At 43.1% G+C, this 13,246-nt stretch overlaps 1 protein-coding gene across 14 annotated transcripts in view; it reads left to right on the forward strand.

Moving 5' to 3' along the window:
* The window catches only part of ST3GAL3 (ST3 beta-galactoside alpha-2,3-sialyltransferase 3), a 197,204-nt gene that overhangs the window by 142,691 nt on the left and 41,267 nt on the right, over positions 1-13,246 (forward strand). For all 14 annotated transcript variants that reach the window (XM_067301078.1, XM_067301082.1, XM_067301072.1 and 11 more), the window contains 2 exons: positions 697-792; positions 5,327-5,513. In XM_067301078.1, coding sequence (XP_067157179.1) covers positions 697-792; positions 5,327-5,513 — 283 coding nt within the window. The remainder of the gene's footprint in view (positions 1-696; positions 793-5,326; positions 5,514-13,246) is intronic.

Consider the following 13,246-nt stretch of genomic DNA (forward strand, 5'->3'; position numbering starts at 1 on the left):
CTCAGTCTTCAAAACGAAATCACTTTTTAACATCTGCTGCAGAGAGTTCTCGTGACTCACTGTTCTACAAGAAACCACTCTCTTCCTTTCCTTTTCTGTTTCTTTGTTAATTAAGGTTATTTTCCTTCCCCTTCCTTGACCATTGTGTCTCTGTGTGTGTTTCCTACTGGATGGAGTGGGAGGAGGAGGTTCCTTTTTCTATCCATTTAGTGTTCTTCCGTCTCTTGAAGTCTCATGATAACTGCAGTAATTTTGCACTAACAAGGTGAGCACACCTCAGATAACCTGGCAAGGTCTGTCTGCACTCGGAAAATTGCTTAGAAAGAGGACTTCCTCATTTAGTGTTTGGTTTATTGTTGTTTCAGTGCTAAATGAATAATGAGGAGGTTTAAGTAAACAGATGGGTTTGATTTGAGCCCATCAGACTCAAGGTGTGGGGGGAGAGAAGCTGCTTGTCCTGACAGCTCATCTCATCAAGACACACATGGTGTGAAGTGTTGAAAGAAGTTTATCCTGTGTAATGCCCAGGCATGATGAGGTGAGCTGGGGAGCAAGTGTATTTCTGTCTTCCCCTTAATTCTTAGTATTCCAAAAGGTTTCCTGAAATTCTTGGATAGTTGCAAACTAAATATAAGCAGCCTAGTATGTTTGAAGTCATATTACAAAAATCACCTCTTCCATGTGTTTCTTCCACAGTCTCAGCTGTCGACGATGTATTATTGTGGGAAATGGTGGAGTACTTGCAAATAAGTCGTTGGGGTTAAAAATTGATGACTATGATGTTGTTGTCAGGTGAGTCTTCGGCATCGCAGTTTTCTTATCATGTATCCAATTTCCATATCAGAAGGTATGCTACACAGGCAAAGATTAAGTGTTCACTAGCGATAATAACTGTTAGTAGGGAAGTGTTAACTAAGATGGAGAAAAAAACAAGAACACATAAATGTTTAAATTACTGGTGGTCACATCAAAGGGAAAGGGCATTCTTCTCAAGTATTCCATCTTCCACAACTTTTTGGGAATGTGTTCTCTCCTGTGATCTCACTTTCACCTCCTTTTTGGAGCACATTTTCTAAAAGCTACCTCTTTAGTGATGCCCTTAGGTGGTGAATCAGTAAAATATACTGTTAGATCTGCTCTAAAATACATCCCCTAGGTAGTTCAAGCAAGCATTAGTGGTCATATATGTGTAGCATTCCTCAGGACCCTCGCTTCTCAGTTAGGAAGGGAAGAACTGAGTACTGTGCAGCATAGGGTCTCAGGAAGCCTCCATGAGTGAGGACACAGTAATGATTAAACATGTCTACATATGTCCTGAAAGTCATGAATGTTTTGCCTCAGTTTCACTATGGATGATGAAGCTGAATAAGGGAGCAGAGTGGTGTGGAAGTGGAAATGACCGCAGTCAAAACTAGGACTTCGCTTTCGCTGAAGAGTTGGATCATTGCCATCTCAGAATCCTGGAAAAACGTGCTGATATGTGAAATCACAGGTCTAGTCATAACTCTTAGTAATAAATCTGTCAAGTGAGGGAGGTGTTCTGAGTGACTGAAGATTAACAAACATAATACCTGTTCTAATGGAGAGCGAGAGAGAGAGTGTGTGTAGGAGGGAGGGGGACGTGATCTAGGGAGTTACAGACCCATTAGTCTGACTTGAATAAAATGCAAAGCTTTATAGCAGATTCTGAAGCAAGAGTAACAAAATATTATGATGGCAAATGAGAAAAGTGGGGTAAACTGCAGTGCAACTTTATCAAAACTGGTTTGACATAGTGTAAGCTGGTATTTTTCCTTAGTGAGATAACTGATTTTATACCAAAGGAAATAAAACTGATTCATCTCTCCGAAATTTAGTCAAGCATGGAATGTGGTAGCAAATGGCAAATTCTTAGCTAAGGTGGAAGAAAGAAAGGAATTAGTGCAAGAATTTAAAGTACACAGAAGGTAACATTTAGCTTGGTCTCCTTTCTCTCATGTTGGCTAGTAGCGGGCACACAAGGAGTGAATAGGACACACATAGAGTCATAATTACCCTCTCAACTTCTGGCAACGTATGTGAAGTGGTAATCTGGACAAAAAGACCAATAAGATCCCTCTGTCATTTGCTCCTGTGAACTGTTCCCTGCTTCCCTGTGTTGCTCTGGACACAGGGGTGACTGTTCAGAACAGGATAAAACTTTTACAGCCCTTCTCCAAGTGCTTCCCACTATCAGTTACTAGCAAAGGGCTCTTCCTACTTATCATAATCTGGTGACTTGCAGTTCTTTGGGCTGAGTTAAAATATGTCAAAGTCACTCAGTTATAGCCTCTTCTTAGGCTCAAACTGTTCACAAAGTAGCAGGAGAATGGTTTTAATCCACTTGTACTTAGCCACCCACTAAGATTTACATCAGAAGGTCTACAATTTAATTTCTAAATTAAAAGCCCAACCCTTTCTCTCCACATCAGTAAATCTAAGTCAGGTTGCAAGCTGAGAGGATAAAAGGGCAGCTAAGCACCTGTGCTGGTTGAGGGATGGATAAAGGAGAGAAAAGTCAAATGTAAAGGTTAAGTGAAGCCAGGTGCTTGTATGTGGGACTGAGGAGATGAGAGGAGACTTCTTAAATGTGTCCACCTGCTTCTTTTAATTCTGTGGAGGCTGGGGAAGGGCTCAAGTCCTTTGTGTTCAGCATGCTTCTTAACGGGTTGCACAACTCCTTTGAATGATCAGCTCTGGGATCTAGAAGGTGAATTTTTAAAGGAGAAAACGTGGTACACGTTGTGGACAAAGGAGTGACCCAGGAGTACATGGAGTTTTTTGATGCATTGTGCATTGCCATGTAAAGATCACTAATTGCAGCAACAAATGTTGATCTTGTGGTAAAGAGAGTCAGGTCAGCTTTGACAGTTCTAAAACAGCTTGGAGTGAGTTTGCTTGGTTTTCTTCTTTAACTGAGTATTATGAGACTTCAGTGGAAATACTATTTCCAGATGTCCCACTCTACCTAGCAGGAGCTACTTGCAGCAATCAGCCATCAGTGTTCTGATGAGCAGAAATGCCGCCTTAGAATAGACTGTGGACAGGGTGAAAACAAGTGTGTATCAGAAACTCCTGGTTGGAATGAGGCAGGGATCTGCCCTGCTGCTGATACCGCAGTGCTAGTGGGGGCGTTTTCACGGTGCTCAAGTTAGGAGTTAGTGTCTCTAAGCTGCCTGTGTTGTCAGTGGACACAGAGACAGAGAAACACTCTGAAACATTTTATGGAGAAGCCTGCCTGTCTGTGGGCTGTAAAGGTAGACCTGGCTTACTAACTGAAGTTTTAGAAGATGAAGCTGTGTTTATACTCAGCAGTGTGTCCTGCCTGAGAAAGGGCTCAAGCTCTCTAGTATGCACCTCTGTGAGCACAGGTTGTGGCTGCCAGAACTTTTCCTGCTTGATTGCCCATGCCACCTCTGGGGCGCTGACCTTTGCGCTGGCTCATTAGCGGGACTCCAGTGCTATGACTCCATCAGCAACTTGCGTTCTGGCCCTTTGCTGTGGACTTGAGTTCATTTTACTTGGGGAAATGGTTTGTTTTATTTCCTGTCTAGATATAAAGCAGGAGTCCTGAGTTTTGGGAGCTTTAACAAGGTAAATGGCAAAACAGCTAACCCAGCAGCTGGGTGGAAAATACCTGCGAGAGCGCTACACACTGAGGTGTGAAAAGATCCCAGATACCAACCTTCCCCTCAAGTCCAAGAAGACATATGAAAAGATGTATTACCAGCGTTCTTTACATTGTACTTAGTTGTATTTCCCTCTGTTTCTGATAGGGCCAAGTGCTTTTATAGTTTGTAGGGTCATCTAGCCCTGGAAGACAGTGCCTTGAAATTTAAATTATATTTATAGTAAAGATGACTGGTGTCTGAACATGCAGCCCAGAAAAAAAGGCAAGTGATCAGACTGGCTAGGAGCACTGTTTTTGGAGGCAGCCAGGTGTAGGAACCTTGAAGTCAGGTTATGGTACAAAGTGAGGGGATATAAACTGTGGAACAGAATAAAAAAAGGTTTCATCTCCTGTATAAACTGTGGTGGTATTGATTCTTAAATTGCTTTCCATTTACTAGAAATGCGTAAGAATTTATTCTCCTTAATTCTGAATAGAATTTCAGATTGTATACAGGGATTTTCTAGTAAAAGGTTTCCCACCTAAAATGCTTACCCAGGCTGAAAAAAACAAATCCAGATCCTCATTAACATTCCTACATGACAAAATTTGCAGTCCATAAGCACTTTCCAGTATATTGAACTATCCCAAGTCAAGAAGGCTGCAATAATTCAAGCAGGCAATGCTGTTCCATCAGGGGCTGCTGTTTGATGTCAGCAAGATTTGTATTCCAAGTTACTTGAAATTTCCTCAGCTCTGGGCTTCTAGTATTAAATAGACTGGCCTACATGTTCAAAGAAGTTCTGAATAACTTTAATGTCATGAAAGTCATAATCGCTGTTAACACCAGAACAGTTTGGTTTTTTTGAAGGGAAAAAAATTTTGTCCCTAAGAGGAGTTTTAATAAAAACACAGCTAAACACATAACATTCCCTCAGAAATCAGTGTTTCCAGGAGTAAAGCTCTATTTCTGCTTGGGTGTTTTCAAAGTGGGATGCAGTTCCACAGGAGAAACCCATCAGTGTTCTAGAGTCAGTGAGACCACAGTGCTGCTGAGCGTTATCCCAACTATGCTGCCCAGCCTCTTCCTTCGCATTGGTATTGCAGGGATGAGCCAATGTGGGGAATAAAACCACGTGAGAATTGTTCCATATTTTGAAAATTATTATCTTGTTTAGCTCCCTAAACAATATCTTTGTTGGTAAGACAAGCAGTGCAAAATCTGTTCTGGGGTAAGAGCATAAGACCAGCTTCAGTCAGCTTAAACTGCCATGGAACTGCATTGTTGGTTGCAGCACTTTTGTGCGCTCATCACAGTCTTGCAGAATTCAAGTAGATATCCTGGGAGTGATGGGATATTAAAATATTAATGCTTAATCTGTGACTTTAATCTAAATTTGCATGGATGCTATTTTTCAGTCTCCTTTTCCAAAGCTTCCAACCTGATTTAAATCACAAGAATGGAAGTGCAGAAGTGGTTTGCATTATATTTAATCAAATAATTTAAATGGTTTTTAATTAAACTGCTGCCACTTGGTATAAAACTTCATAATTGTTTGCAATGAAAATTTGCAAGAGTTCTGTTTGCTGCCATAGCAGCTATGTACAGAGAGCTCAGGACGGGCAGTGACTGCTGTATCGTCAACATGCATGACTAAATGGGAATCCATGACAGCGTCTTTTCTGGTTGCCCTGCAGGCTGAACTCTGCTCCAGTAAAGGGCTTCGAAAAAGATGTGGGTGGCAAGACAACTCTCCGGATCACATATCCTGAAGGTGCAATCCAGAAAATGGAGCAGTATGAGAAGGATTCACTATTTGTTCTGGCGGGATTCAAATGGCAGGATTTCAAGTGGCTGAAATACATTGTTTACAAGGAGAAAGTGGTAAGAACACTTATGTGACATTATGAAGGTCACTTAATTGGAAGTGGTGGGCAGATATCACAGTTATTTGCCCCATTTTGATCTGAGGAGAATTTATCTGCATGTCTGCCCCGTTTAACTGAAGGCTTTTTTGCTTCCATGGGCTTCAGTTTTAATTAAATATGTTTTACAAGGACATCTCTGTAACCTAACCTCTTATCACAGACAAGACTTTCCTTTAAAGAAGATGTAGCGTGTGCTACCAAACAGTGTGTTTACTTCTAATTTATTTTAAGAATACCTGAAAGGACCAGCTCTTGCATGGGTTCTGTAGGCTCCTAGGGTTCAAGAGCAGAGGAAGGAGAAGGACAGTGGCTAGGGGAGGAAATGGGAGCTGGGGGTAAGGGAGCAGTGGCAATGGAAGGGAGGAAGAGACAGCAACAGCAGGACTTGTTGAAAAGGCTACAATCTGCAGACTTTGTTTGACCTCCTGAATAGCACAAACCATTATATTTTGCTTAGTTACTGCTGTACTGAGTTTCATGATTTATGTTTGGCTAAATTATCTGGAAGAAAGGCATTAAATCTAACTTGAAAACATTGGAATGGTGAGTCCAACGCTTTCCCCAGGTAGATATTTTGTCTCAGTCAGTCACATTAGTGCCCTTCTGAAGTACTGTGAGACTGTCAACGGTCAGGGTTGTTCTCTGTTTCACCCATCCTGAAAGTAAGCAGGTTGTGATCACTGACTGCTCATTCAGTGGATGGTTCATCATGTCCTGTTGTCATGAAGTTACCTCTGTTTGGGTATAGTACTACTTTTAGAAAACTTATTTCTGTTTTCAGATGCTTATTAATGATTTTTCAGAAAATAAGCAGACAAATGGATTAATGTTTGGAGAATGGGATGTTACATTGTGTGTTCGGAGACCAAGACAGGAGGTTGGCAGCTCACCACATACAGAATGAAAACAGTCTGGGAATATAATTGTATACAGCTGTTATATAAATGGCCTTTAGGGCTCATACCTTCCTCTTGCCTCACGTTGGCACCACCTTCCAGTTATTTTCCTGGTACTAGACAGATAAGCTTACCTTTTAGCCTCTGGGCAAGCGCAAGTGGGCTTTGGTAACATGAATAATTGAGTCGAAAGTTATTTTCTTTGTTGTTTATGTCATGCTCCTGTTCTTCATTCTGGGCAAGTGAAAGACCTTGAAAGGCCTTTAATATATAGAGGATGTTAGTGCTGTGCAACCTGAATGCAATTGTAGGAACTCCCAGTGTTTGGTTTGAAGTCCAAGAATGGAGTGGTTTGCTTCAAAACAAATTGAATTTCCACCTCATGCTTGCAGTCATGGGGGCAGTACAAAGAGTGTAGTGTGGTGTCCCCTGCTCCTGGAATGATGCAGCAAGGAATTTGTTAAAACTTGGTAGAAGACTGGGGAGAGCTACTGCTGTAATCTTAACTGAATGCTTCAGCGCTCGGCCTGGTAGAGTGCCGAAGGAAGCTGAGCTTCTTGCGTTGCAGGTTACTTGAATGTGCTTGTGGTTGGTTCCTCAGCCTTCTCTTCTTTGAAATAAACACTCCATTTTTTTCAGTTCTTGTAGGTGATGCTTTCCAGATCTCTTATTCAAGTTGCCCTTTTGACTGTCTGCAGTTTGTTCATATTTTTCTTAAAGAGCAGTGCCCAAAAATGTACAGAGTGCTGCAAATAGAATAGAGCAAAGGACTAACCTTGCAGTCCTCATTCTTTATATGTCCACTGTTGTGTTTGCCGTTTCCACAGCGGCATGGTGTTGAAGGCTAGTGTTAAGCTGTGATCCACTCTGACTCCAGGTCTCTGGGAGACTGAAGAACCGCTGCTTCCCCAGCTCTACACCCTGCCTTTATGCAGTTGGGTCTTCCTGCCAAAGAGCAGTTCTGTGCACTTTTCCCTACCAATTTTTTCTTCCAGACCATTTCTCCAATTTGCCAAGTTTCTTTGGCACAGCTTTCCAACATATCTGCCATTCTTTCCAGCTTCATGTCCTCTGCAATTTAACAAACATACTTTTTATTCCAACATACAGGTTGATGATGAAAACGCTGAAAAGAATTGGATGCTGGGTAGACCCCAATGTGAAACATCCTTCTATTCCTACAGTGAATCCACTGATAATTCCTTCTGGGTAGTTTTTTGGCCACTTCTGAACTCATATCGCAGTAGTTTCATTAAAAGCAAGTTTCTTCAGCATGTTTGTGAAAGTGGTATGTCAGAAGCCTTACTGAATTCAAGTACGTCTTGCTTCCCCTCTATGATAGTTATTTTATTGTAGAAAGAAATTCTAGTGGTTTGATAGTGATTTGTTCGTAACAAATCCACATGGGTTGCTACTCATCTTTGTCATTTTTGTCAGGTGCTTGCAAATTAAGTTTACTATTCTGAGAATTGAAATTATAAATCAACTCTCTTCCCTTTTTTGACTTTTTAAGACTAGGCACTACTTTTGTCCCTTTTTCAATCCTTTGACACCCTACCCTACACACATTCCCAAACAAAATCATTACTGGTTTTGAGGCTGCTGAACCAGTTCATTAAATACTTTAGGATGAAGCCCAGTTGACTGGAAAACATCTGTCTTGTCCTCTCCAGCCTGGTCTCTCTCTATTTGAGGCTAAAATCTTACTCCACTATTGCTGGCTTTAACTGCAAGCAGGTGGCTAGCACAGCTGCTCTTTCTAATGGAGACTGATGCAAGAAGTGTTGTCTCTTAGCTAGAAGAAAGGACCCCGTGGAGAGCTAACAGTGCCATGGGAATAAGGTGTAGGCGTCTGTTTGTTCTGGTAATGAGCGTTAGTATTTTTAATCAGTGTGTGGTAAGTTCAAAATGACAAATGCCTGCCCAGTGCTCTCTGTGGAGAGTTTCTGTTTCTCTCTCAGCTGGTTTTCTGGGGCAAAGGGAGTACTTTCCTGGATTCATCTAGAGACACTTGTTTGACCTAAGGGCTCTTCATGCCACTGTTGCTTATTCTTTATCTGAGGTTAGGCCAATCCCTCTGCAAGATGTCATCCCCACTGCAAACCAATTGTTACAAACAGGAGTTTGACCGCAAAACAGAGATAAGGGGACTGGAAACATCCTGCTAAAGAACATGACTGCTATGGAAGTGGATGTGTTCCTCAATAAAATGGGCTGAACTCTGCCCTCTGCTATTTCCTTTGCCTTTGAATTTTGATGGCGACTGCATGTGTGTGTCATACAGTCATGGCTGGAGTATCAGGAATTTTGATTTCCTTGAGATGTCACTTGAACTGGACCTACTTGGACCTGCTTGATTGGAGATTCTCTACTGGATACTGCAATCCTTCCTTGGTCCTCTCTCGAGTAAGTGAAATCAAAGGGAGTTTATCAGAGAAGGAGTAAATGAAAGACGAGTGGCTATTTATTGTTAGGGTCAGTGGTCAGATAAGCTTATTCTCTGTGCAGCTGAGAAGGATTTGCTCTGTGTTATGTTAGTCTTTTGGCAGCACTTGCACACTGAGGGCTAAGTACTTTGCTCTATAGAGAGGAGGATTTTCAGGAGACATTATAAAGAAAGAAAAAGTGTGATGCAGAAGGAGCAGCAAAACAGTGAGGTGGAGGATTTGGTGCGTACACTCAGTGCGTTGAAACAACCTTCTGGAGATCTGCATGATTCTGGGTGACCTGGGAGGTGCTGTACACAGAAAGAGAAGCACTGGACTATACCAAATGAAAAGTAAATGCTCAGCTGCTTTCTATTTCACACTGAAATAGGAATATCTGGAAGAAAATAAAAACTTGAGAGAAGAGATTAAGCTAGAAAAAGGACAGATTTGGGTAAATATTCATGCTGGGTCAGCAGCAAAATAAGGGTAGCCTCTGTCGCAGCATTTTGGATGTGCTGGCACTTGAATTAGGAGGTCTAGTAGTTGGGGCAGTAGTGTATCATTGGAGTATATAGCCCTGTATATAAGAGGGGAAAAGTGGATGGGTCCAGGCAACTAAAACCCTAGTAATCTGATTTCAGTCATTTGAGAAGCATTAGAACAAACTGTGAAGGAGGAAATAATTGCACATGTTTCAGGTAAATGGGGGAAAAGAGGTGGAGGGTGGAGAAAGGTGACATGTTTAGCAGAGGAGAGGATTGCACCACACTGAGCTAATACATAGACATACAAGTAGAAAAGGAGTGGGTTGGAGTCCCACAGCCAGCAATTGCAGGAAACCATGTTTACCACAGAAAGGTCACAGATGTCTGTTGTTCATGCGTCCTTGGTGACTGCTCTGAAGAGTGCCTTGGCAGTGCTGACCTGCAGTCATTGCTGCGAGAGCTTGCTGACACTTCCAGGCATCCCTCCTCTGACTAAAAGGCTGCTGTTAGTACATCCCCAGATGTGGAGTACGCCTGGACAGTTGCTCAGAACAGTTATACACTCTCCTGGACTGTTTTTATCCAAGATGTATTGTCCATGCATTTTGTGATCCACCCTGCTCTTCGGAAGCAAACGGATGAACTTAAAAGCACCAGTTATGCAAACCAGTCAGTACCAAATGGCATTGGAGCTGATTCTAGGGTGGTTCTTTGCACATCATGACTGAATCAGAGGGAACGCTTTTGTTTGCTTGGGGCTCACTTCCCTGAACATCTGGCACATGGTGGTAAAGCAGCCAAGTGAGGGCAAAGGTTTTGCTAGAAATTGGCAGCTCCCAAGCTTCCTTCTCATGTGGTAATGAGCCTGCCGCCGCTTCCAGCCTGAATCTCTGCAGCCTTTGCCAGAAAGGAGTCACTTGTGCAGTAAGTGCCTGCGGCACCTTGAAGCTCTCTTTGATAGTGAAAATCGTAGAAGCGAGTGAGCACCTGCCTGCGAGCAAGGCCAAGTTCAGTTGTCCGTCCCTTGCAGGGGCATGCCTCTGAGAGCTTGCACACTGCAGTGATGCCATCTGAATAGCAGCCATCCCCCAAGCAGATGTTGAGGCTTAAGCAATGGCCAGGACATAACCCCTCCTTCCTTCTCCCAGCATGACTGTTGTCTGTGGGTAATCAAGAGCAGGTCAGTGGTTATACAAGTGCACCTTTCTCTTTGAGCTCAGTGTTTCTTTCCAGTTCTAACCTCGGACTTCATCTCCGCTGCTGCCAGTTTCTATTTTTTGGCCTTTTATTTGACAACTGCGTTTCTGTTTTAAGTCAGCAGGTTACCTTCAGTACTGCTAGGCTATATGGTAGAGTACATTCCTGCCTCGATGGGCCTGCCTTACTGTGCTAGAGCCAAGCCCTTACTGCTGCCAGAGCCCTTGCTGTCTGCTGAGCTCTTATTTGGAGATTCTCTTCTTCCCTCAGTTAATGGCCTTGACATGCTATGTGTTTGCTAGGGCAGATTGTGAACTTCACAGCCCCTTAGTACACTGCAGGTTCCCTGAAGCTTTTAATAGCCTTGCCTGTAGGCTGTTTTGCATCCCTGAGAAAAACTACGAGGAGCCCCTGTGCCTCCTACCAGCTTGAGGAAAATAGCGAGGCTGTAAATCTGTTCTGCTCCTTGTCGGCCAACCCCAAGTAAAGCTTCGTCCACATGCATGTATTTCCGGCTCACTTAAGAGCTGAGGCAAGCCTTTGAGCAAACGTTTCTCTGGGTCTGGGCTGCGGAGGGGGAGCATGCTCTTTCCAACACTGTCACTTGCCATGGGTGACAAATGGAGTGCAGGTGCTGGCACACAGCAGTTTCACTCCAGAGTCTGCTTCTAGATTGTGAATTTCCTTTCTTCCCCTTTTCTCCTCCCACAGGCTTGTTGTTTTAAAAATGCTTTGTGTATTGTAGGTCTTTTCAGCTTTGAAAGGCCTGTGAGGAAGACTCATTAGCTGTTTTCTGTGGAGCTTGTAAACCCTGCACGAGCTGCCTTAATACATTATAAATGTGAAGTTTGGTTACAGATTTGTAGCCTGATCCTGTGCTGAGGCAGAGCTCTAGCCCATCTGTACGTCTGTGTAGGCATTGCCTGATGTCCTCCTGCTCTCCTCGCACTCTGATGAAAGGGGACAGAAGCTGGACTGGCTGCTCCATGATAAATGAGAGGAAGTCTTTGATGTGGGAAGTCAGCTTAAGGGTTGTTCCATTTCTTTCACAAATTTGAGTTTTCCCCTAAACAGCCATTCACAAATAATCCCCTCAGGGCTATGATATAGGAAGGCACGGCTGGTGAGTAAGGCAGCCAGCTTGCTTAAAGGACATGATGAGGCTTGCGCTGGGGGAGAGGCAGGAAAGCCTTTTCAATGGTAACTGTCCTGTAGTCACAGCAGGTAGTGGGAAAGGCCATTTCTACCCGTGGAGTGTGGGGAGATTGTAGAAGCAACTGTGAGAGGAGACAACTTATCGCATAATCAGGATGGTTCAGTGCCTGGTTCAGGGCAGCTGAACCGTTACTAAATACTGAAGCAAAGAAAATGCCTTGTAATAAAGTTAAAACTTGAGGCAGCTTCTTCTGGCTCTTACCAAATGATTTGTGCTGTATTCCTTTGACAAAGAGTGGCTGGGAGTTAGTTTGTCTTTTTGGGATGACTCATGGGACAGTGATGACTTTTTTCATATTTTGGTCTCTCTCTGGCTGTGCTAAAGGCTAGTGGAGGTACCTGAGGGGTGGTGCTTGCCCAGTCAGGACCTCCCTCACCACCACCCAATGTTGTGCATTGGTGGGAACGGGCCAAGAGAACCAAGGCTCGTGTGCAGAAAAATAAGCCTTCTCTGTGACTGGTCTAGGAGTTCAGAGCCACTTCCAGAAGACAGAAGGAGAAGTTTGAACATCGGTGCCCTATGAGAAAAGGCGAACCCAGTTGCTCTCCAGAGATGGTCAGAAGACAGGCAGGAAAATGTATAGTCATGATATATAAAATCTTGCCCATGCTGCGCAGAAGAGGGAGAGACCTTCGTTATGTATAGTATAACTTTTAACAAGCTTTCAGATACCACTGTGGTGAGGACCATACAGGAACTTCAGCAGACAAATGACCCAGTTTGCAAGATGGGCCTTGGGGGAGACTTCCTGGCCAGATTCCCAAAGGAAGGTTGTTGGTATGGAAAATGCAGGCTGGAGCTTGCCCTTCATACATACCTGCATGCAACAGTATAATAAGATTAGGCAGGTCACTACATAGCTGAGAGCTGTTCCCACCCAAGCATACTCGGTCTATCTGCAAGTACACTGTCAGCCATTAGCTGGTGGCAGGGGCTGCTCTGATGCTGTTGCAGTGTGTGTACATACCATTTAATATTATCATATGGATGCACACTGCACAATAAAACTTGTCCATCTCGATTGGGTTGTCGTCATATCCACAAGTCTCTAGTCATGCCCAGAACCTAGAACTTCTGAGGCACCTGCAGCAAATAAAAAAAATGGGTTTTCTGGGTGAAAAAATTCCAAGTATCAAAGGCTTGGAAAGGAATACAATCATTAATGACCCCAGCTTTTGATGACCCCAGCTTTAGACGGGTTCTCCTTAAAATTCAAACCAAAATAAGTTGGTGTTCCTGCCTTTCCAGTTATTCCTACTGTATGTATTGTTTTTCTCCTTTTTTTTTTTTTTTAAACTTCTCTTTGCTTGCTGTTACCTAACTCACTCTTCCATACACTTTTCTTCCTATTAAAAGATGAGAAACATTTATTCATGCTAGTCTCTGGTAGTCCTTAAAGAACCCTTATTCCATATCTGCCAAGACAGCATCATCTTCATTTCTGGCTCAGTAATCCTGTTACATAA

The sequence above is a fragment of the Apteryx mantelli genome, chromosome 8 (assembly GCF_036417845.1).
Source record: "Apteryx mantelli isolate bAptMan1 chromosome 8, bAptMan1.hap1, whole genome shotgun sequence".
Classification (NCBI taxonomy): Eukaryota; Metazoa; Chordata; class Aves; order Apterygiformes; family Apterygidae; genus Apteryx; species Apteryx mantelli.